Below are 20,506 nucleotides of genomic sequence, written 5' to 3' on the forward strand. Positions count from 1 at the left end.
TACGCAAATTATACTTAACATCTACACGACTGTCAAATAAAATAATCGAAAACTACACTGATAATAACACCACCAACCATGATTTCCGACAGAAAGCCGGTTTGGGCAACACCCTCAGCCACACAATCCGCTTAAATGCTCATCATACACGGCTCTCTGGTCCTTCACCAAGTCTATTTTCATCAGTTTTGGCTAATGCGCCGTTATTAAAATTGATTGCGCCTTCATTTTACTTACCGAAAGGTTCCTGCAAATAATCTCGAGTGTCTGAGAGACTCAAACCTCGCCATGCGATCGTAGTGATGTCTGATTCGCGAGAGAATCGTTCTGTTCGAAACGTTCTTTTCTATGAATCAAACGAACCGATTCGCAAATCCAAATTATTCAACCATTTCAATTGCTTTAGTTAGGCTACACAAAGCCTACTGTACCATTGGAGTTTTATGTAGGCTAGTCTAATAAGGTATCCTTGAACAAATATCCAAACATGTCTATAAAGTTTGCATTTTTATTCATATTTTAATTTATTTGGGGTAAAACAAACAATTTTGACCATTTTATTACACAGCTGCCATGTGCATTAACCTTTAATAGCTTTGTTTTATAACATGGATTGTTGTTATATCTACTTCATAATTAGAATCATGCTCCAATTAACAGAACACACAGTGAATGTTACAGTTTAAACAAATTAACATTACTAAAATATGACAAAGAGGAATAATAACATTCAAAATACAAATAGTGGAAATTCCCCTTTGCCTAACAAGTTTCAACATGTTCTCAGACTGAGTAAAATGAATGAATTAAAAAGTGTTCAAATGAATCGATTCTGTGAAATGAATCGAACTGCCGAGCACGCTCTGGATTATTTGGTCCTCCCACAATCTCATTCTGCGTCATGACCCGCCACATGACTACAGGGCCAAACAGGGCCAGGGTGGAAACTAAAGCGGGTTTTCAAATCTTTGTCACATGAATCATTGTTTGACATTTCTAAATATCAATGCGTTTATTGAATGGCTTTACCAGATGTTTTATCTATAAACCTGAACATTTTAGACGTCTCAAATCATTGAAATGCCAGGACAAATCAATGCTGCTTCATTTTGTAAACAAGATGTGCCTTGAGGAAGGTGAATTTACCACAACATTAGCAGACATACACGAAAACTAAAGTTGTGATAAGTGCATATGATGGAAATACATTGCTTTATCAGCGTTGCTTAAAATAGGCTAGATTACTGTTGAAAATCAATTATAAGCAAAGCATATTGAGTTAAGGGTCTTAATTTAATCTGTTGACAATCCTGTTAAATGAACCCTTTAGCACTTAAGTCATTCATTTGCAGGTTAACACTGCATGTGAATCATGTCTCATAACTAAAACCACTGGAATGCTGGGAATTCATAGTTTTGATCCAGATTGAATCAAATTGTTCTGCTTTGTTTGCGAAGAAAGAACTTTTGTATTGCTCTGTGGTTGGTAGCAATGTTTATGGACCTCTTATTTATTTAGATAATATTCAAATTAATACATATAAATCCAAGAATTATTTACTAAAATATATTTTTGGTTTATTTAAATAATAATTGTTTAATAAAATGTACATTTATTTGCATTTTGTTATATTTAGGAGTTTATTCTTACAATCTTCAAACTTGTAGGCTAAATGTTACAAGATTAAATAGCCTAAAGCCAATGGGACTGTGATGTCCGCCCTCCGTTAAGAAGAGATATTAACGAGGAATGGGCATCTACATCTTCTATAGCCGGTGTGCTTCATATAGAGGCCACAAACTACACGACAGACTCTCATCGTCGCTTCAGAATCAGATTCTCAGAGATGCAGCGAGAGCGCCCAGACATGCTGGTCAGAAGAAAATACAGGAGATACTCCAAGCACAAAATAACCTACCCGAGTGTGATCGCTTATGTCATTGGTCTCAAACTCAATTCCTGGAGGGCCACAGCTCTGCACAGTTTAGCTCCAACCAGCTCCAAATCACACCTGCTTGGGAAGTTTCTAGTAATCCTGGAAACCTTGATTATCTGGATCAGGTGTGTTTGATTAGGGTTGGAGCTAAACTGTGCAGAGCTGTGGCCTTCCGGGAATTGAGTTTGAGACCAGTGGCTTATGTCATTCAAAATGCACCTAGGAAGAAACTAACGTTTTACGAGGTAAGTTCAAATTTGTACAGCTGACAATGCACTCAGTGTAATTTAGCCTAGATAGTTGATGCTAAATGCAAAGCACAACTTTTGGAAAGTGGATGAAAGTAAAATCACCCCAAAGATACTGCGACGACACTTCAGTGGTTTGCGGGACGTCTTCCCTGACTTTTATGAAAACATGGAAATTTCCTCTGTGAAGAATTAAACGGAAAGCAGGGAAACCTGCAAACGCCCCGAGGCAGAAAAGAAGTTTAGCAGCCCGTTTTCAATAGAGGCCCTTCTGCAGCGGGACAGCAGCACCCCCCTGAGGAACAGACCTGCACTTTGTGCAACTAGGAACCTGGAAAACTCATTTGTGGGCCTCGCAAATGGAGACTATGGTTCAGCATGGAAGAGGAAAACATGGGACTGGCCCCGTCAGACTTCACACGCCGATTTCAGTGGATCATATTCACACGTTTATTTTCCTACTTACAGTTTGGGCCAAATGAATGATGGCTGCAGTCCCTCCAGTGGATCCTCCAAGAGGATGAGCTCAGTCTCTTAATTTTGTGAAAAACACTTCTTTTTTTTTTTCTTTTTTTTCTTGTAACTTATTTCAAAAAGTGCAACTTTCATATATTTTAGATTCATTACATGTAAAGTAAAACACTTCAAAAGTTTTTTGTTTTGTTTGTTTGTTTGTTTTAATTTTGATGATTAGAGCTTACAGCTAATGAAAGTCAAATCAGTATCTCAAAATATTAGAATATTTACATTTGAGTTTCAATAAATGACCATCCATACAGTATAAATTCTGGGTATCTCTTGTTCTTTGAAGCCACAATAATGGGGAAGACTGCTGACTTGGCAATGATCCAGAAGACAATCATTGACACCCTCCACAAAGAGGGTAAGTCACAGAGGGTCATTACTGAAAGGTGTGGCTGTTTACAGAGTGCTGTATCAAAGCATATTAAACGCAAAGTTGACTGGAAGGAAGAAATTGAGCAGGAAAAGGTGCACAAGCAACAGGAATGACCGCAAGCTTGAGAATACTGTCAGTGTCAAGCAAAGTCGATTCAAACACTCGTGAGAGCTTCACTCTTGCAATTATGCATTTTAGTACTTTGTGCAGATTGAGTTGCAAACTGTAAACTATATTAACAATTAGACCCTCTCTGTCAAAGAGACATTGTAACTATTAGCGCGGTGGTCAGATGTAACATTCTGTGCTGACAGTTATAATTTTCTAATGAAGCTGTCAAACTCAAAACCGTAGAAGAACACTGCAACATTTTAATTTCTGTTTGAGATTAAGGATCAGAGCAATATAGTGTTAAAACACTATTAAATGATACAGTAACTGTTCATACAGCAGTTTTAACTCAAATAGTTGGTTGTTTATTTTTATTAAAAAAAAACTTTTGACACTTGCTTTGGAAAACCGGGCCCTGAGCAAAGAACGTTTTTTTTGTTTTTGTAGTGTATTTGTTCCTGAAACGGGAACAGTTGGGATCTATATGCTGCTGATATGGAATAAATTTAAAGTATATAAATGTAAATATCAAAATGTTCTGCCTGTAAGAAGATATATAGTCATATTAAACAAATAATATCTTTATTAATAACTACAGAGAATATTTACTGTATGTGGTGAGTGGGGCGGGGCCGAGAGCCGTGGGAGCGGAGCGAGGCCGGTGGAGTTAATGATAATGAGCGACACCTGCGACACTCACCGGTCTCGAGTCCCACGGAGGAGCTCCGGAAGGATAAAAGGAGGAGTGACGACAGTGGAAGACGAAAGAGGACCAAGGCCTGGACTTTATTTTGTGTTTGGTGTGCGGCAGTCGTCCGTGAGGGGCTGCCGCATTACTTTTCCGTTTGTTTATTTTTATTATTAAATCTTTAAATGTTTGCCGGTTCCCGCTTCCTCCTTCCCGACCTACGAACTTTGTTGCACTGTATTATCTGTTCATTTGTTTTGTCCATATTAACTAAGTGTGATGATCTGTTAAAGAGCTTGTGAACTAGCCTGTTAAACTGACTCGTTACTGTATGAAGTATTTAATTTGCACATGAACACCATTGTGTGAATTCATGTCTCAAGACTATAAACACTGGGATGTTGGGAACTCGCAGTTTTATACCAGATTGAATCAATTGGTTTATTTCTTTGTTAACTAGTGAAAAATCAACTTTTTGTCTAAATCATAATTTCTGCTTGTAAAAAGACCTTGAGTTTTAGAAAGGAGTAATACAAATTGTGGAACAGGAAAAAGTACTGTGTGAAAACACTTAAGAATATAATACATTAAAGCATCGCATCATATAACGCCATTTATTAATGATCTACCTATAGCTGTTTATTTATTTAATTATTAATGTAATTATTTAATGAAATATTTAATCAAATTATATTTATAAAATATTTGAGTTGCATTATTCAATGAAGCAAATCAGAAACATGTATACCAATGTTTTAGCTTTACTGTATGTTTTTCCCATGCAGTTAATAATGGTGATATTTGTAGATGGGGATAGAAAAGTCCTCGAAAATAATATCAGTCTGATATCACCGTTATCATATCAAACAACTGTTGTGTAAATGTATATGTAGCCTATTATTCTTCTTCCTGGCTATTTATTATGAACGTCTCCCTTTATATTTACTGGATCCTATAAATCCAGAGTGCTCAAATGCACAATTCAACTTTTGGAAAGTGGATGATAATAAAATATTGTGCTTATGAGCATGATTTAGCCTTTTTTTTAACCTATATGTATTTATTTCAACTAAAATGGTTACATAAAGCAATCATTTCATTGTTTTTTTATTATTATTTGTTAAATAGCCTAATATTGAAATGCATGATACAAAGTAGTTATTTAATAAAACGTTTGTTTAAGATTTTATCAGTAAAATTGAGTTTATATTTTTATGTATTTATTCTCTTTAGCTATTTCATGCTTGTGCATGTTAGACCTACAATAGCCTATAAAAAAACAGTTATCGCCAATCGACTGTGGTGGTCCAGGCATGTCCGCCCATGTTAACACCTCCATCAATTATGTAAAAGAGACATTAACGATGAATGGGCATCTACATCTTCTATAGCCGGTGTGCTTCATATAGAGGCCACAAACTACACGACAGACTCTCATCGTCGCTTCAGAATCAGATTCTCAGAGATGCAGCGAGAGCGCGCAGACATGCTGGTCAGAAGAAAATACAAGAGATACTCCAAGCACAAGATGACCTACCTGGGTCTGATCGCTTATGTCATTCATAACGCACCTGAGAAGAAATTAACGTTTTACAAGGTAAGTTCAAATTTATTACAGCTGCTAATGCGCTCAGTGTAAAATAGATAGTTTGGCTACGAATTCTGATTGGACGAGTTGAGTTCTCCATCACTGCGCTCCTTTACAAACCGAAATGCATTCAGTGGACTAATATAGAGTAGCCTAATAGTTTTTTTTTTCTAATTCAATGCAAACATTGTTGTCTTTTATCATATTTTATTTTAAAAGCATGACGCACTTTCTTGAGTGCTTTATTAAATCAAAATCAGAAACGTGCTATTAGCCTATAATATTTTGGTTTGATTGTATCTTGTTTTCCTCCACCAGTTAATGAATGAGGTGAAGCTATTTGTGGAAGGCGACAGAAAAGGCCTTGAGAATAATATCAGAGTCTGTTTATCATCAAACAACTGCTTTGTAAAGGTACGTAATTGTTCTTCTTCTTCTTCATCATATTGTAATTATTAGGCTACTTCTATAATAATGTTTTGTTTTCATACTTGCAGGTGCCTATAAATCCAGAACGCCCAAATGCAAAGCGCAACTTTTGGAAAGTGGATGAAAGTAAAATCACCCCAAAGATACTGCGACGACACTTCAGTGGTTTGCGGGACGTCTTCCCTGACTTTTATGAAAACATGGAAATTTCCTCTGTGAAGAATGAAACGGAAAACAGGGAAACCTGCAAACGCCCCGAGGCAGAAAAGAAGTTTAGCAGCCCGTTTTCAATAGAGGCCCTTCTGCAGCGGGACAGCAGCACCCCCCTGAGGAACAGACCTGCACTTTGTGCAACTAGGAACCTGGAAAACTCATTTGTGGGCCTCGCAAATGGAGACCATGGTTCAGCATGGAAGAGGAAAACATGGGACTGGCCCCATCAGACTTCACACGCCGATTTCAGTGGATCATATTCACACGTTTATTTTCCTACTTACAGTTGTGATGGGCCTACAAGTAAATTGCACTCAACATACACTTACCTTTAGTGTACATAGGCCTATCTTACTGATTTATTCTACATTGTTGAAAATATCTGCCAACTCCTTATTTTCCAAATAAAACATCAGTTTGTTTTTAAACTTATTATAAGTGTTGGGTGGTGTGGGCGAGCATAAAGCTTACAAAAGGGGGTTTTCACAGTGATGCCATATAGAAGAATGAGTTTTGGTTCCCAAAAGAACCTTTCAGTGAACATTTCTTAACATTTTTTTCTTAGTGTGAAGAACATTTTAATCATATAAGAACCTTTTTTCCACTGTAAAGAAGCTTTTGTGGAATGAAAAGGTTCCATGGATGGTAAAGGTTCTTTGTGATGCCAATAAAGAACCTTTATTTTTAAGAGTGTATATGGTTCAGGATACGATTAAAACCCCCCTTAATTATACTCCATTCAGACACAAAGACGAGATGATTCAAATAAAATTTATTGACCTCCAGCTTCCAGCAGTCAATATGCATGCAGATACAGGCTTCAGTCAAAATGATTTTTTTTGTCAAAGTTTCCCAACCTTTTCTTACAAAACTGCGTGCACCTTAAATAATCAGTTCTGCAGCGTACAAACCACAAAAATACCAGTTTTACATTATCAAATACTGCACATAGAAAACATTTACAAAGCACAAGTATAAAATTACAGCTTCCCCATACAGCTCTCTTTTCCGTTCTGTTATTCAAAAACAGCAGCGCACTGTCAGCTCAAATCATTTTCTAAGTTTTGGGGGCTACTTCTGCTCTGATAAATCTTTGATCGTGCTCTCTCAAAGTGCAAGACTTAAACGGAAGTGGGTTACATCATTTTCAAAGTAGCTACATCTCTTGTGAAAGTTGAAAACCTGTCTGCAAAGGTGAGCATGTCTCAATGTCTTGTGCTGTTCACAATGTCATGAATAATATGAATGGCTGATTTATGGTGACAACAAAAGAGCTGCTAACAGCTTTGCTACATGGATAAGAAAACAGACTACAAATGAGTGTCTTTGCATTTGTAAAATAAATCAATTGCCAAAGAGAGTCTTATAAGTCTGACCCAAAAGTACAATAAATTCAAGTTTGCAATCATATAATTGGAATCAAATAAAAGTACATTTTTTTCCTTTAATTCCATGTCTTGGTTATGTGTGATCAGAAAAAATAGAGCCTAATTTTAAGACACCACATGGCTCTTTGAGAAAATAAAGACAAACATGCTGCAAAGAAAACACAATGCTTTCTCCAGATCATTTTACAAATCTCAATAATGCAAATGACTAAAAACAGGCATGCACTGAATGTTACATTTGACCTATAGGCACAACTAATATCTGATATCCATCTTAGTTTTTCAGCAAAACTGAATGCTCAAATCAATTGTGATAGCAAACAGATTGAATTAGATACCAGGTATGTTGTGCTCATGTAAGCCTTTAAACATCAACACATACCGGGTAAAGATGTTATTCTGTCCCTCTCAGACACTGTAAAACAAATATGATTTATAATACAATAACATGAAATATTAAATACGCACATTCAAGTTAGAGATACTTCAGTATCATTAATAATATTAAAGCAAAACACTTCAGTAACATGTCTAAGCCTTATAATAATCTCTCAAGTAAGGCAATAAACAAGCCACCGCCTTTCATCCAACAAACCACTCTGTAAGATCATTCTTTTTACAAAAATAAGATAAAAGCTCAATATATCCTCATTAGTCTTTATATTTGTTCACAAACATAACAAAGTATTAGGGTTATTATAACAGTATTAGGGGTTCAAAAAAAGACTTCACAAGGGTTTAAAAGAATAGTTCACCCAAAAATGAAAATTTGCTTAAAATTTACTCAGGCCATCCGAGATATAGATGCGTTTGTTTCTTCATAGGAACCGTTTTGGAGAAATATAGCATTACATCACTTGCTCACCAATGGATCATCTGCAGTGAATGGGTGCCGTCAGAATGAGAGTCCAAACAGCTGATAAAAACATCACAATAATCCACACCACTCCAGTCCATCAGCTAATGTCTTGTGAAGCTGAAAGCTGCATGTTTGTAGGAAACAAATCAATCATTATGTTTTTAACTTCAAACCATTACTAAAATATGAGTTCTCTTTGTCTTGTCAGAATCAGGAGAGAAATATGCAAATTAACTAATGGACTGTAGTGTTGTGGCTTACTTGTGGATTATTGTAATGTTTTTATCAGATGTTTGGAGTCTCGTTCTGACGGCACCCATTCACTCACTGCAGAGGATCCATTGGTGAACAAGTGATACTACATTTCTCCAAGAAAAAAATCTACATCTTGGATGGCCGGAGGGTGAGTACATTTTCATTTTGGGTGAACTATTTCTTTAACTGGCCCAGAAAGATGTAAAGGGATTACATTCCTATTTGAAATTAAAGCAATCTGTCATTTATATACATCATACAGCACCTGACGAAGCAAAATCAAATCAAATAAATGCTCAAATTGACATATCATTCTCAGTTTTACAATCTACCGTCCATTTCTGAATGCAAATAAAAAAGTAAGCATGACTACCAGGTTGACCACCTCCAACTGTTTCCGCTATGATTGTTGGCCCACACAGAAACGCTCTGTCAGGTTTATTCAGCTTCCATCATAACATCGCATTGATATCTGTGTTCAGTGTATTAAGATCATTCCCCAGTCAGGCTGGTGTCACTTACACTCACACATAAACTACACATGCCATAAAACTGCCAAGAAAGACTCTTCAGGCCTCACCATGTATGAACTGAAAAGCATGAAGTGGTCTCGCATGACGTAGTTCAACACCAAGAATTTTAAACAAAACAGATCCCAGCCACTTTTTCTGGTTTCTTATTCAGAAGTTACAACATCATACTCAAAGATTTGTATTTTCAGATTATCAATACATCACAGAAGCATTTGCTAGCTGTATCTGATTACTGTCAGAACAAAACAGATCTGATCGTTCCCCTTCCATGTTAAAATATCAAAACGTATCCAAACCACAGAAATCTGGAAGCGGCAAATCTAAAATTTTTTTAGTTTTTTTGTCAATGTTGCATTTGGTTTAGCTATGGACTGCAACAAACTACATCCATCCACTACACCTGAAAAAAATAGAGCAGTACAGTACAAATATTCATGCATTCAGACTCTTTTCAAAAATGCAAGAGCAGTAAGATTTTGTAACTACTTCATTGTACAGTAAAGGGACACGTATATTATCCCAAATTCCCAAGTACGTAAAATCACATAGAAAAAATATCAATATCTAATAGTCATTTCATGTGTTTACCAAGGACAAACATCCAGCTGCAAATACAATTTGTTTTCAGTACAGTAATACAATTTCATCTTAAATTAGAATTAAGAAGTCATTTTTTGTTCCTAATTTAATGTACAGACATTTGTCTGTTAGTGAAGAACACAAAGGTGCAACACAATCTTCAACAAAACTTGTGCAAATACGAAAGAAGCAAGACATGTATGTGAAAGACAGCAGAAACTCGTTTTGTATGTTTAAAATCAAAACCTCCCGAGTTTGAACAACAGCGACGGGCTAAAAAGTAAAATAGTGTAAATATGTTAAATCTGATATGGGTAAAATAGATATTTTGCCGTTTCGGATGAAAGTAAGAAAGTGTAAAGTCCCTTTTTTTTGGTCCTACTTATACTTTTGGCCTTACAGAAACAATTAAAATGCAAATATATTTAGTGTGCACAACGTGTCTTCTGATTCAGCCGTTTTTGTAATCACGTAAAAAAAATAAAACTTGAAATTGCCTCTTTGTGAAGCAAAACATCTAAATGAACAGAGAAAAGATAAATAAAGACACAAGCAATGACTAAATGTTTCTCAGGATTTAAAGATAAATCTCTATATGAACATGACCATTCATTACGAAAATGAAGTGTTTTATAGTATCTACATCTTATTAAATGCATTGAAACGTGTGCATGTAAAGTGCATTGATGGAATGGCCTAGGAAATTTTGAAAGTATTGAATGTGAGGCACACTTTCTTATGAACATCCAGATAAATGGAAAAATGTTCTGCTGTACATCTTGACCAGTGTAGCAGTGACATTGGCAAATAGAAAAAAAACAGCATGTACGAAACACAATACTAAAATACTTCAAATGCTGATGCGATTCAAAATGATAAATCAGATGAAACAGTTTGCTGACGGCCCCATAATCCGCCTTTGAAAGCAAATCTATCTACATCATCATGATGCAAACCAGAGAATCAAACAATAGAGTTTGCGCGCTTCTATCAAAGAGAGTTTGAATTACACAAGCGTCTAATATTTGGGCAAATTATCCATATGGGAATTTAGAAATGAATAATGTTCTGGTTCTTACTGATAGAGTCACAAATGCCATCACCTCTGCAGAAGATGTGACTGGTTTGACATGAATAAACTGGTGCAGAGATACTATGATATGTAAGGTACCTTCTCTGGCTCTGATATATTCAGAGCAGCTATGAAAACAAATCTAGGAGACTGACAGGAGTGGGATGAATACTTAGTTTTTTACCTACAGCGCTGCTTTCCTTCCACAAGTCTCCATAACACCGAAGATCGACTGAAGAAACTGTCTAGAGCCACTCCGCTTCGGAGACCAAGCTAAAGAAGACTGCTGATTGGACAGGAATAGTCACAATGGGTCGACAGACCAAAAAAAAAAGGTACAGAATACCATTTGATTTGGGCTTCAAGATCCTGTTGAGAGAGCGACCCCATCACCAGTCCTCATTTTGTTGCATGTGTGTATTTTTTTGTTCAGCGTGACCTCCTGAGAGAAACAGGAAATGGGAAAGGCCTTTAACAGTTCCAAATGCTGGTAGAACGAAACCCAAAACTACTTGAGGCGGTAAAGTCTAATGCGGCTCCAACTTCCCAGAAAGCTTCGCTACTTGCTACAAGAAAAGTTCTCTTGCTTGCCAGCGGACACCGTTCGGCGTATCCCACAATGCAGCTGTGTATGAGGGTTGCTGGTTTAGGACAGTTGGTTCTCCTTCAGAGGGTTTGATACCCTCGACTACGTCTGCAACTCGGTGCAGATGGTGTTATTCAGACAAAAAGTGAGATTGAAACATTAGCAAAATAAATAACCTACCGTCTATAAGTCTACGTAATTTTAAAGGCAAGCTTAAAGTAGCACTTTACATATTTTGCTCAACAAGGGTTGCGAGTTAACGTGCAGAATGCAGTCGATAAATACATAAACACAAATATCTATCTATATATTTATTTATTCAGCTCTCCGAAAAGGAAAAAAAAAAAGAATACGCTACTTTATGCGACAGGAATTGTGTGCATTTCTAATAAATAACCTGACATGTGGAGTAAAGCCCTGCCCTTTATAAGTTTAATTGTGAATGTAGTCTAGAGGTACGATCACATTTACCGAAATTTTACAGGCGAATTCCAGTCATTTCTATAGGAATCCATTTCGCATAAGGGGCGAAAAAAAGTCGCGACGCAGGTTTCGTTCATCTTCAAGTTGGTCACGCGAAATTGCCACGCCAAAAATTGCTTGGTATGAAAGTGACTTAATATGCCGCTACACTATCGACAACTGAAAATGGATTCCTTTGCCAACAAAATTTCGCTAACGTGACCGCACCTTATGAGTTTTTCTAGCATGTCTTTGTTTTTTGCATCTCATCTAAGTCACTGACTCTGCTACATATCCATACTCTATAATATAACACTACAGATACTAAGAATTGCTTTGGTTTTTAAAAAATAAAACTTTATTCGGGTTTGGCATAGAGAAATGACTGACCCTCGAGGGTCTGGAAACTACTAGCCTTGGAGAACCCATTCTGCTTCCTGTGTGACGTGACGTCAACACGAATGCTACATTGTCAGGAATATTTCTCGGCGGGTTTATTAAATGCCCCTATTGGTTGACCTGCGGACAGTGGATCTGTTTGTAACTAGCCATGACTGATTTTTCACAACCCTACGACTGCATGTTGCTGGTTACACCCATATCCATCTGCGAGGGTGTGTGTGTGTGTTATATGTGTCACGCCTGATTTGTATCCAACTCTTAATATCTGTATCGGTAAAGAGGAGCGTTCCAGCCCCGGGCGAGTTGGCTGTATCTATCAGGGTGTGTGTTCATGTGTTTGGGGTCAGTGACGGGGTATATTGAACAAAGATACACACGTAGAGATAGAGAAGACGGGCATATTTAGAAGGGGACGTGGACGTGTCTAGGTGCACGAGGGGCTGGTGGCGCTCTCAAGCGAGGACTGGGAGAGCCGGCGCGTCAGAGGGCCGATGCTGGGGTCTGCCAGAGAGGAGGTGGGGAAGAGCTTGTACCATCCGCCCACCATTGACGTCAGATCCAGATCATCCAGGAGGATCTGAGCCATTCCCATGAAACACTTGCTGTCCATGCGGCCGTAATCACCCCACACGATCACCTGGAGAGGTTAAAGGTTACAAATGAAAGATCAGTATGTGGAGAGGTTTAATATAGAGGGGCCCTAAATATACTTTAGCATTTGCACTTTGATTTGAGTTTCTTATGTAATGCAATGACACTTTTTTTTTTTTTACATTTTTAAGTGTGTCTTCATTTTTGGACACATTTAAAAATGTCACAATATAGTTTTGTCTTAATTTTGACCAGTCCGAATTTTTTTTAAAATAATTTTAAATTAAAAGTTTCCGCCATAAAAAGTAAATAACCAATACCATTTAAAAATGTGGGATTAGTAAGATTTTTTTTTTATTAATTTTTTTTTTTTTTAAAGAAAGTATACTTTCAGCAAGGATCCCTTTCAGCAAAAGGTGTAGTAAATACATATTATAATGTTACAAAACATTTATTTCAAATAAATGCTGTTGTTTTCGAATTTCTTATCATCAAAGAATCTTGAAAAATCTTGAAAAGAGTTTCCACAAAAATATTAAGCATCACATTTGTTTTCACCATTGATAGCAATAAGAAATGTTTTTATTATATTCGAATGATTTCTGAAGGATCATGTGACACTGAAGACCTTTGATCACAGGAATAAATTACATTTAAAAATATATTCAAAAATAAAAGTTGTTTTAAATTGTTTTAAATAATATTTCACTATATTACCTTTTCTACAGTGTGTTTAATCAATAAATGCAGCCTTGGTCAGCATAAAATACTATAAAAAAAAAAAAAAAAATTTAATATCAATATAGTAACCATGGGCGATAATTCGATAACGATAATTATCGCAATATAATTTTCCTCGATAAAACGATATGAAGAGTTTGATAAATGTACGATATATTGTTTATGCGCCAAAAGCGGAAGGAAACAGCGTCACATTGACCATTTATTCGCTCGGATCAAAGTCGAACTGCCGCGTGGCGCAAGCTCATTTACCGTGGATTTACTGTAGTAACACTCACTGCACCATGGTATTGTGGCAGAAATGTGGGATATTCACGTTGAATTGTATTACAGGTGTAATGGTGCATAATTATAGTGTATGTATTTGTGATTAAGCTATAGCATGTGTGCATTTATACTGAATGTTTTAGACTATTGTTATTGTTTTTCATACAAATACCCTACCTAAAAACCATATAGTTTTACCATGGTATTGAGGTGTTTTATGTGTGGTTTTAGTTGTGTTTATCATGATTTAAATGTATGCTAATATGGGAGATCATAAGCTTAATTTGAAAAAAAAAAAAAACTTAACCACATAAAACTGAGGTTGGTACAATTTTTACAGATGTTACTGATTTTAAAAATGAACAAAAATGTACCTCTGCATCCTAACTCAAGATACTATCAAATGTGCATTTCTAAGAGACAAAAAAGTGATATTATTATTAATATTATCAGGCAACCCAAACCGGTTTCTTGATTTGAAACAATTTCACTCATTAGAACATGCAGAAACTAAGAAATAATTTTTTTATTTAGATATTTATTTTGTTAAGGAAAATTAGCAAATGGTGTAAAGTTCTGGCTTTAAACTTGAAAGAAATAAAGATTTTACATTTCATATCGACTGATATGAAAAAAATTATTGTGATCCTTTTTTTGGCCATATCGCCCAGCCCTATATATATATATATATATATAGCAAGCTTTTAACACCACATAAATTACACTACTATTTGTGTTAATTAATCTGATATAGGCTTTAATGTTATTTTTTAGTGTTTGATCATTCAATATTTTAAGATTATATTTTACACTACAAAGGCTGTACAAAATATGAATTGTGTAAAACAGTGGACAGTTGTATCAAAACACACCTGTGTTTCAAATAAGACTTGTGCAAGACTGTTAAAACATTTTATGGCCTTAAATACTTTTTTGGGACCGCTGTATATTTAGATGTTAGTATGCTGTTTTCTGAAGAAAGTGCTTGTGAAGGACAGCTGGAGTGATTTTGACTGAATACCTGCAGCACTTTCCCCTGCGGGCTCTCGTCAAACATCAGGGATTGCTGGAAGGTTGGATCCAGGGTTTTCTTCACCACTTTGGTTTTCTTCTTAGCGAGACACATTCCATTCTCCAGGACATAAACCTTTACATATGTTGCTGATAGAGAAGAAAACACCGAATGATAAAACAGTGTTCTGTGTTATTACCTAACAGGTCATGTGAATAAAATCATCCAACTCAAGCATGTTTAACGGTGGGTTACCTTGAATGTTCTTTGAGCCTGGTTTAGGGGTCAGACCTCGGGCCTGCATGATCTCGACCTCTAACTGACCCCCTCTATCCACCACACCGATGTAAACATCACCTACACAGAGGAAACCATACGCTTATGAGAGCCTTCTTGCAATGGGATCAATCAACAGCAGGTGGAGACAAAGAACAAGATACAACCTCCACTCCTGAGAGTTTTCATGTCTTGATCATAAAAGAAGGAATTAGAAACATATTATTATGTCTAACAACTCAGTAACTCCAGTTCAGTCACCATGAGCTCTTGTCTATTTCCAAATTTTTTTATGTTTGGCAGTCCAATCAATTACTGCATATTTTAATATGCAATTAAAACAAAAATGCTAATGAACCATTTTTATTTACAGGATTTTAATTTAATTATCAACTTAATGGTTTCTGAACTTAAATGTTTTCAAATACCTAATCACTTAATCGTACTTGCAATTCAATAAAAATGCATTATACTTAAATTAAATGCATTTAGCTTAAAGCACTTCTTCTTCATGTCATTTCATAATTCTATTGTTTTTTAAATATGGTTAAAGTGTACTGTTGAATGCATTTATGACAAACTAAAATATACTTTAATGTCATTTCTATTGAAACGTGTATCTCATGTATTTGAATATATTACTAATTGCACGTGTAATGATAAAGTAGCTATTTATTATTTAAAATACACAAATGTATGTATAAATATAATTATGTACTTAAACATTAACTTATTACATGTAATAATGATTAATCATTTTCATATGAATCCAGAATAAAAATGCAAAGTAACCCTTTTTTATGAACCTGATGGTAATTGTTGTATTTGAGTGTATTCTGGGCAGTATGCAGGCGTCTTACCCATTGGCGGTGTGGCTAATGTCTGCCGCCCCACTATCTGAGCGGGACCCAGACCGTCCAGGAAGTCACTGAACTGGCTCTCAGGGCCCAGGCGAGTGGTGGGGAAGATGAAGCTGAAATACACCCGGTGTGATGTGTGAAATGTGTGATCAATCAAACTCATCAATACAAAGCAGGTTTGTTTCTAACCAGTACAATATATAGTGCTACTTTATCATTTACTGTGATGAGTGGGTCTAATGAAACATGTCAAGATCTGAGCATATTTAGGGCTGCAACTAGCTACTAGATTGCTAACTGATTAATCTGTGGATTTTTTCTTTGATTAATCAATTTAATCAGATAAAAAAAAAAATCTAAAATTTTGATATATTGGATATATATATATATATATATATATATATATAGTGCTGTCAAACGATTAATCACAATTATTAATCGCATCCAAAATAAAAGTTTTTGTTTACATAATATATGTGTGTGTTGTGTATGTATATAAATACACACACATGCATGCATATACTTAAGAAAAATATGTTATTTTCATATATTAAATATATTTATATATAATATAAATTATATGAATATAAATATATACATGGAAATATTTTCAAAATATATACTGTATGCATGTGTATTTATTTATATATGCATCATAAATATACACAGTACACACACACATATATTAAGTAAACAAAAACTCTTATTTTGGATGCGATTAATCGTTTGACAGCACATATATATTTATATATAAAAATGTTACCATTTTATTCCTTTTTTAATTAAAACTCATTATTTACACATTATTTACTCATTATTTATCAATTAGTTGTAGCAGTCCAGATTGTGACATTATTTTCATGGCAATTAAACACATTTCCTGCTGTAATGTGAAACAAATATGTCATCATATCATATTATTAAAATTGTAAAATAGTGTTGTACTGCTTTAATTTATGATCTAAATAAAACTAAACAGCTGTAGTACTAAAAATAGGCTTCTGCTTATTTTATGCAAAATATTATATCTCTTTTTCTTTTGAAATGTGGACATGGTTTGTGAGATCTAAGCGCATTCGGATGAAGTGATAAAATGTGTGAGGTGGTGGGTCACACTCACGTCCCATCAGAGCTGTTGCTGTTGGTGCTGCCATCTGTTGAGTCCTTACTGCCCTGCCGTGTGACACGGTTCCTCATCTCCACTGCGATACCCGTCTCTGTGCTCCGCCGGATGGTGCTGCGCAGCTTCTTTGTTCCACCATCTACACAAAAACACACACATATGCATTTTACATGAATAGGGCACCAAACTCCTGGGCTGGAACTCCTTAAAAATATATACACTCACTGGCCAGGTTATTAGGTACAACTGTTCAACTGCAAGCATCTAATCAGCCAATCACATGGCAGCAAATCAATGCATTTAGGCATGTAGACATTCTGCTGAAGTTTTATACTCAAATGACCTCTACAGTCACCAGATCTCAGTCCAATAGAGCAGCTTTGGGATGTGGTGGAATGAAAGATTTGAATTATGGATGTGCAGCCGACAAATCTGCAGCAACTGCGTGATTCAAAATCAAAGTGAAATGAGCATTTCTCATTTTCATTTAGTTTAACTGGAGTACAAATTACATATTAAAAATGGGATAAAAAGACAAAGACAACAAAATGACTAAAACTAACAAAAATTACAATAAACATTTTTTAAAAAGTCATTCAAATTATGAGTAGCAGAGTTGAATGGCTAAGCTTCATGAATGCAATCAACACTAAAATGTGTAAGAAAACCGTTTTAATCTGATGATGTTAAATAATGGTGTCACAAGCAATGAGAAATTAGTTAAGAGAGATTAGCTAATAGTTAAAAATATTTTTTATGTAATTAATTAAATATCATTTCAATCGATTATATTAAAATTGTAATGTATGATTACAATACAGTCAGGAAAGTCAAGACCTTTATGCCTTTAATACTTGAAAAAAGTCACAGATATTGACGTATAATGGAAAGTGGCACAGATTTAAACTCCTAAAATTTAATGCCATGTAAAACCACACTGCTTGAACAGCTCAAGTGTTTATGAAAAAGACAGCTGAGCTTATATAGTCTAGTCATATTTCATACCAGCAGTCATTTACTCGGGTACTAATGTAAACTCATCTGTACCCATACTCTGCGTGACTTCCAGCTGTTTACAGCTGCTGAATTTAGCTGACATACTTTCCTGCCAAACAATCAATCCAGTCATAGCATGATGATCACTCAAATGCTTTTGCTTTTGTCCTCAAGCACCAAATATGGAAATCAGAAGAGATAAATCACATGAAAATGGTGGTTAAATTTGTAACAGTGCTCATCAAAAACACAGTAGGTTATAATAAACAATGCTAAATTTAACTTTCAAACTAAAAACCTTCATGTTTCATGTTCCCAGGGGCTCGCGTTGGAAGTCACCTGGGAGTTATAAAGTGCTACATCCATTACCAAGTGCACACTAGGGTGGTCTCCATGCTGCTGAGCTCCAAAAGTGATAAGAAAAAGCTAAATTACTGACCATCTGATGCATACTGCACACAAAAACTGAGAGCACTTGTGGAAATAGCAAGCTCTGATCTGCCCACTGGGAAACCAAACTTTTGCAGAGTATTGGGTTGATATTATGAGTGCTATTTACCAGGTTCTTGGCTTCACATCTTTCAAAGAGTTCATGTTTACATCAAACTTGGCAGAATATGGGGTTCAACTGGGCTAAAGGTGCACCATGCTGAAAACCACATTTGTGACCCTGGACCACAAAACCAGTCATAAGGGTACATTTTTGGAAATGAAGATTTATGGATCTTCTGAAAGCTGAATAAATAAGCTTTCCATTGATATTTGTTAGGACAGGAAAATATTTGGCCGAGATACAACTATTTGAAAATCTGGAATCTGAGGGTGCAAACAAATCTAAATATTGAGAAAATTGCCTTTAAAATTGTCCAAATGAAGTTCTTAGCAATGCATATTACTAATCAAAAATTAAGTCTTGATATATTTACAGTAGGAAAAAATATCTTCATGGAACATAATCTTTATTTAATGGCCTAATGATTTTTGGCATAAAAGAAAAATCAATAATTTTGACCCATACAATGTATTTTTGGCTGTTGCTACAAATATACCCCAGCGACTTAAGACTGGTTTTGTGCTCCAGGGTCACATTTGATTTTTACTCTCCTTTAAACCACTAAATGACACAAAAACTCACCACAGTGTTTTTTTCTAAACATTCTTTCATGTGAAAATTCGCTTGAATCTTGACACAATTGACCCGTCACAAAGTTACCCTTAGTTACTCTTGCTATATCAGACAAGCCATGCCACTCTCGTGCCACATATCATGTTCTTGCAACGTTATCTCATGATAATTCATATGCATTTTACGTAAAATGTGGTTCTACAAAACGCACATTTACTACCGTTTTTTTCACGCACTAAAACGTACAAATAATTATGTATTTTCAGCATTTAAACGTACAATACTGATGTATTGATGCCACCTAAAAATAAATCCTTATGAATATTGAAATCGTGGCATTAATTTGATTATTATTGTTGTTTTTAGTTGTCATATCAATGGCCTTATTTTTTCAATTGCATTATTAAATTGTTTACTCATTTACTTAATATGAAACGATAATATTTCGTTCTGTTCTGTGTGATTTCTGCTGCCAGCTCGTTTCCAAGAAAAGGCCTACATAATGCTACATAAGACTACACTTTTAAAGTAAATAACATTTCTTCAATCGTTTAACCATTACTTGTCATGTAATGTTTACTTTGTTTGCCATGGGACACAAATTGCGTTTTCTCCGACATGCTGTGACTGACAACAGATCCATAAAATACACTGAAAACTAAACATAATTACATGATGAAACAATTGTATTTGTGCGCTGTAATCCAAATCTTCAGAATCTATACGACTGCGAGGAACAGACCCAAATTCAAGCCTTTATTCGGCGATCTTCATCTCCATCCCGAGCAGCGAGTCCAGTGAGTCCACGTTTTACATCCTTTTATATTCGCTATAAAATGGGTAGTTAAGGTTTGGAGGTAGGATAAGGGCTTAAAATCTAAATCGCTTATTGATAAAATAATAAAAAGATTGATCCGAATATCTTGATATAAAAGATACATAGCGATTTGTACATTTTAAACGCTGAAATGTCTCTAAATTGTACATTTTTGCATCAATAAAAACGTTTTGTGCTTGTAAATGTTACGTATTAATACCTACGTATAAAACAATGAGACCAGGCTGGTTCTCACGCAGTGAAAAATACATCACGAAGCAAAGACGACACTGACAACACGCCGAAAGATAAGAAAACAATTAAAAAAAAAAAAAGAAATTCAAACAATAAATACCATTTTGTGGCTCATAGATGTGTCGTGCCAGATCACTGTAGCGCCTCAGTTAAAGCGACACGTGAACCGATCATCTCTTTCTCTTTACCAGTTA

General features: G+C 35.5%; 2 protein-coding genes across 3 annotated transcripts in view; both read right to left on the minus strand.

Annotated features, from left to right (window-relative positions):
• LOC306885841 (protein tyrosine phosphatase type IVA 3-like) overlaps positions 1 to 329 on the minus strand; it is a 32,362-nt gene extending 32,033 nt beyond the window's left edge. Inside the window, exon 1 of one of the 2 annotated variants that reach the window (XM_079442621.1) lies at positions 238 to 329. The gene's annotated coding sequence lies outside the window, so the exon portion shown is untranslated. The remainder of the gene's footprint in view (positions 1 to 237) is intronic. The other variant, XM_079442622.1, reaches the window with a different exon arrangement.
• A 9,160-nt stretch (positions 330 to 9,489) lies between these two features.
• LOC306884965 (regulating synaptic membrane exocytosis protein 3-like) overlaps positions 9,490 to 20,506 on the minus strand; it is a 73,014-nt gene continuing 61,997 nt past the window's right edge. The window contains exons 3-7 of the mRNA XM_079441241.1: positions 17,116 to 17,257; positions 15,996 to 16,108; positions 15,115 to 15,216; positions 14,869 to 15,008; positions 9,490 to 12,885 (exon numbers count right to left, since the gene is read on the minus strand). Of these exons, the coding sequence (XP_079297367.1) occupies positions 12,673 to 12,885; positions 14,869 to 15,008; positions 15,115 to 15,216; positions 15,996 to 16,108; positions 17,116 to 17,257 (710 nt within the window). The 3' untranslated portion in view covers positions 9,490 to 12,672. The remainder of the gene's footprint in view (positions 12,886 to 14,868; positions 15,009 to 15,114; positions 15,217 to 15,995; positions 16,109 to 17,115; positions 17,258 to 20,506) is intronic.

The sequence above is a fragment of the Barbus barbus genome (genome assembly GCF_936440315.1).
Source record: "Barbus barbus genome assembly, chromosome: 19".
NCBI classification, from domain to species: Eukaryota; Metazoa; Chordata; class Actinopteri; order Cypriniformes; family Cyprinidae; genus Barbus; species Barbus barbus.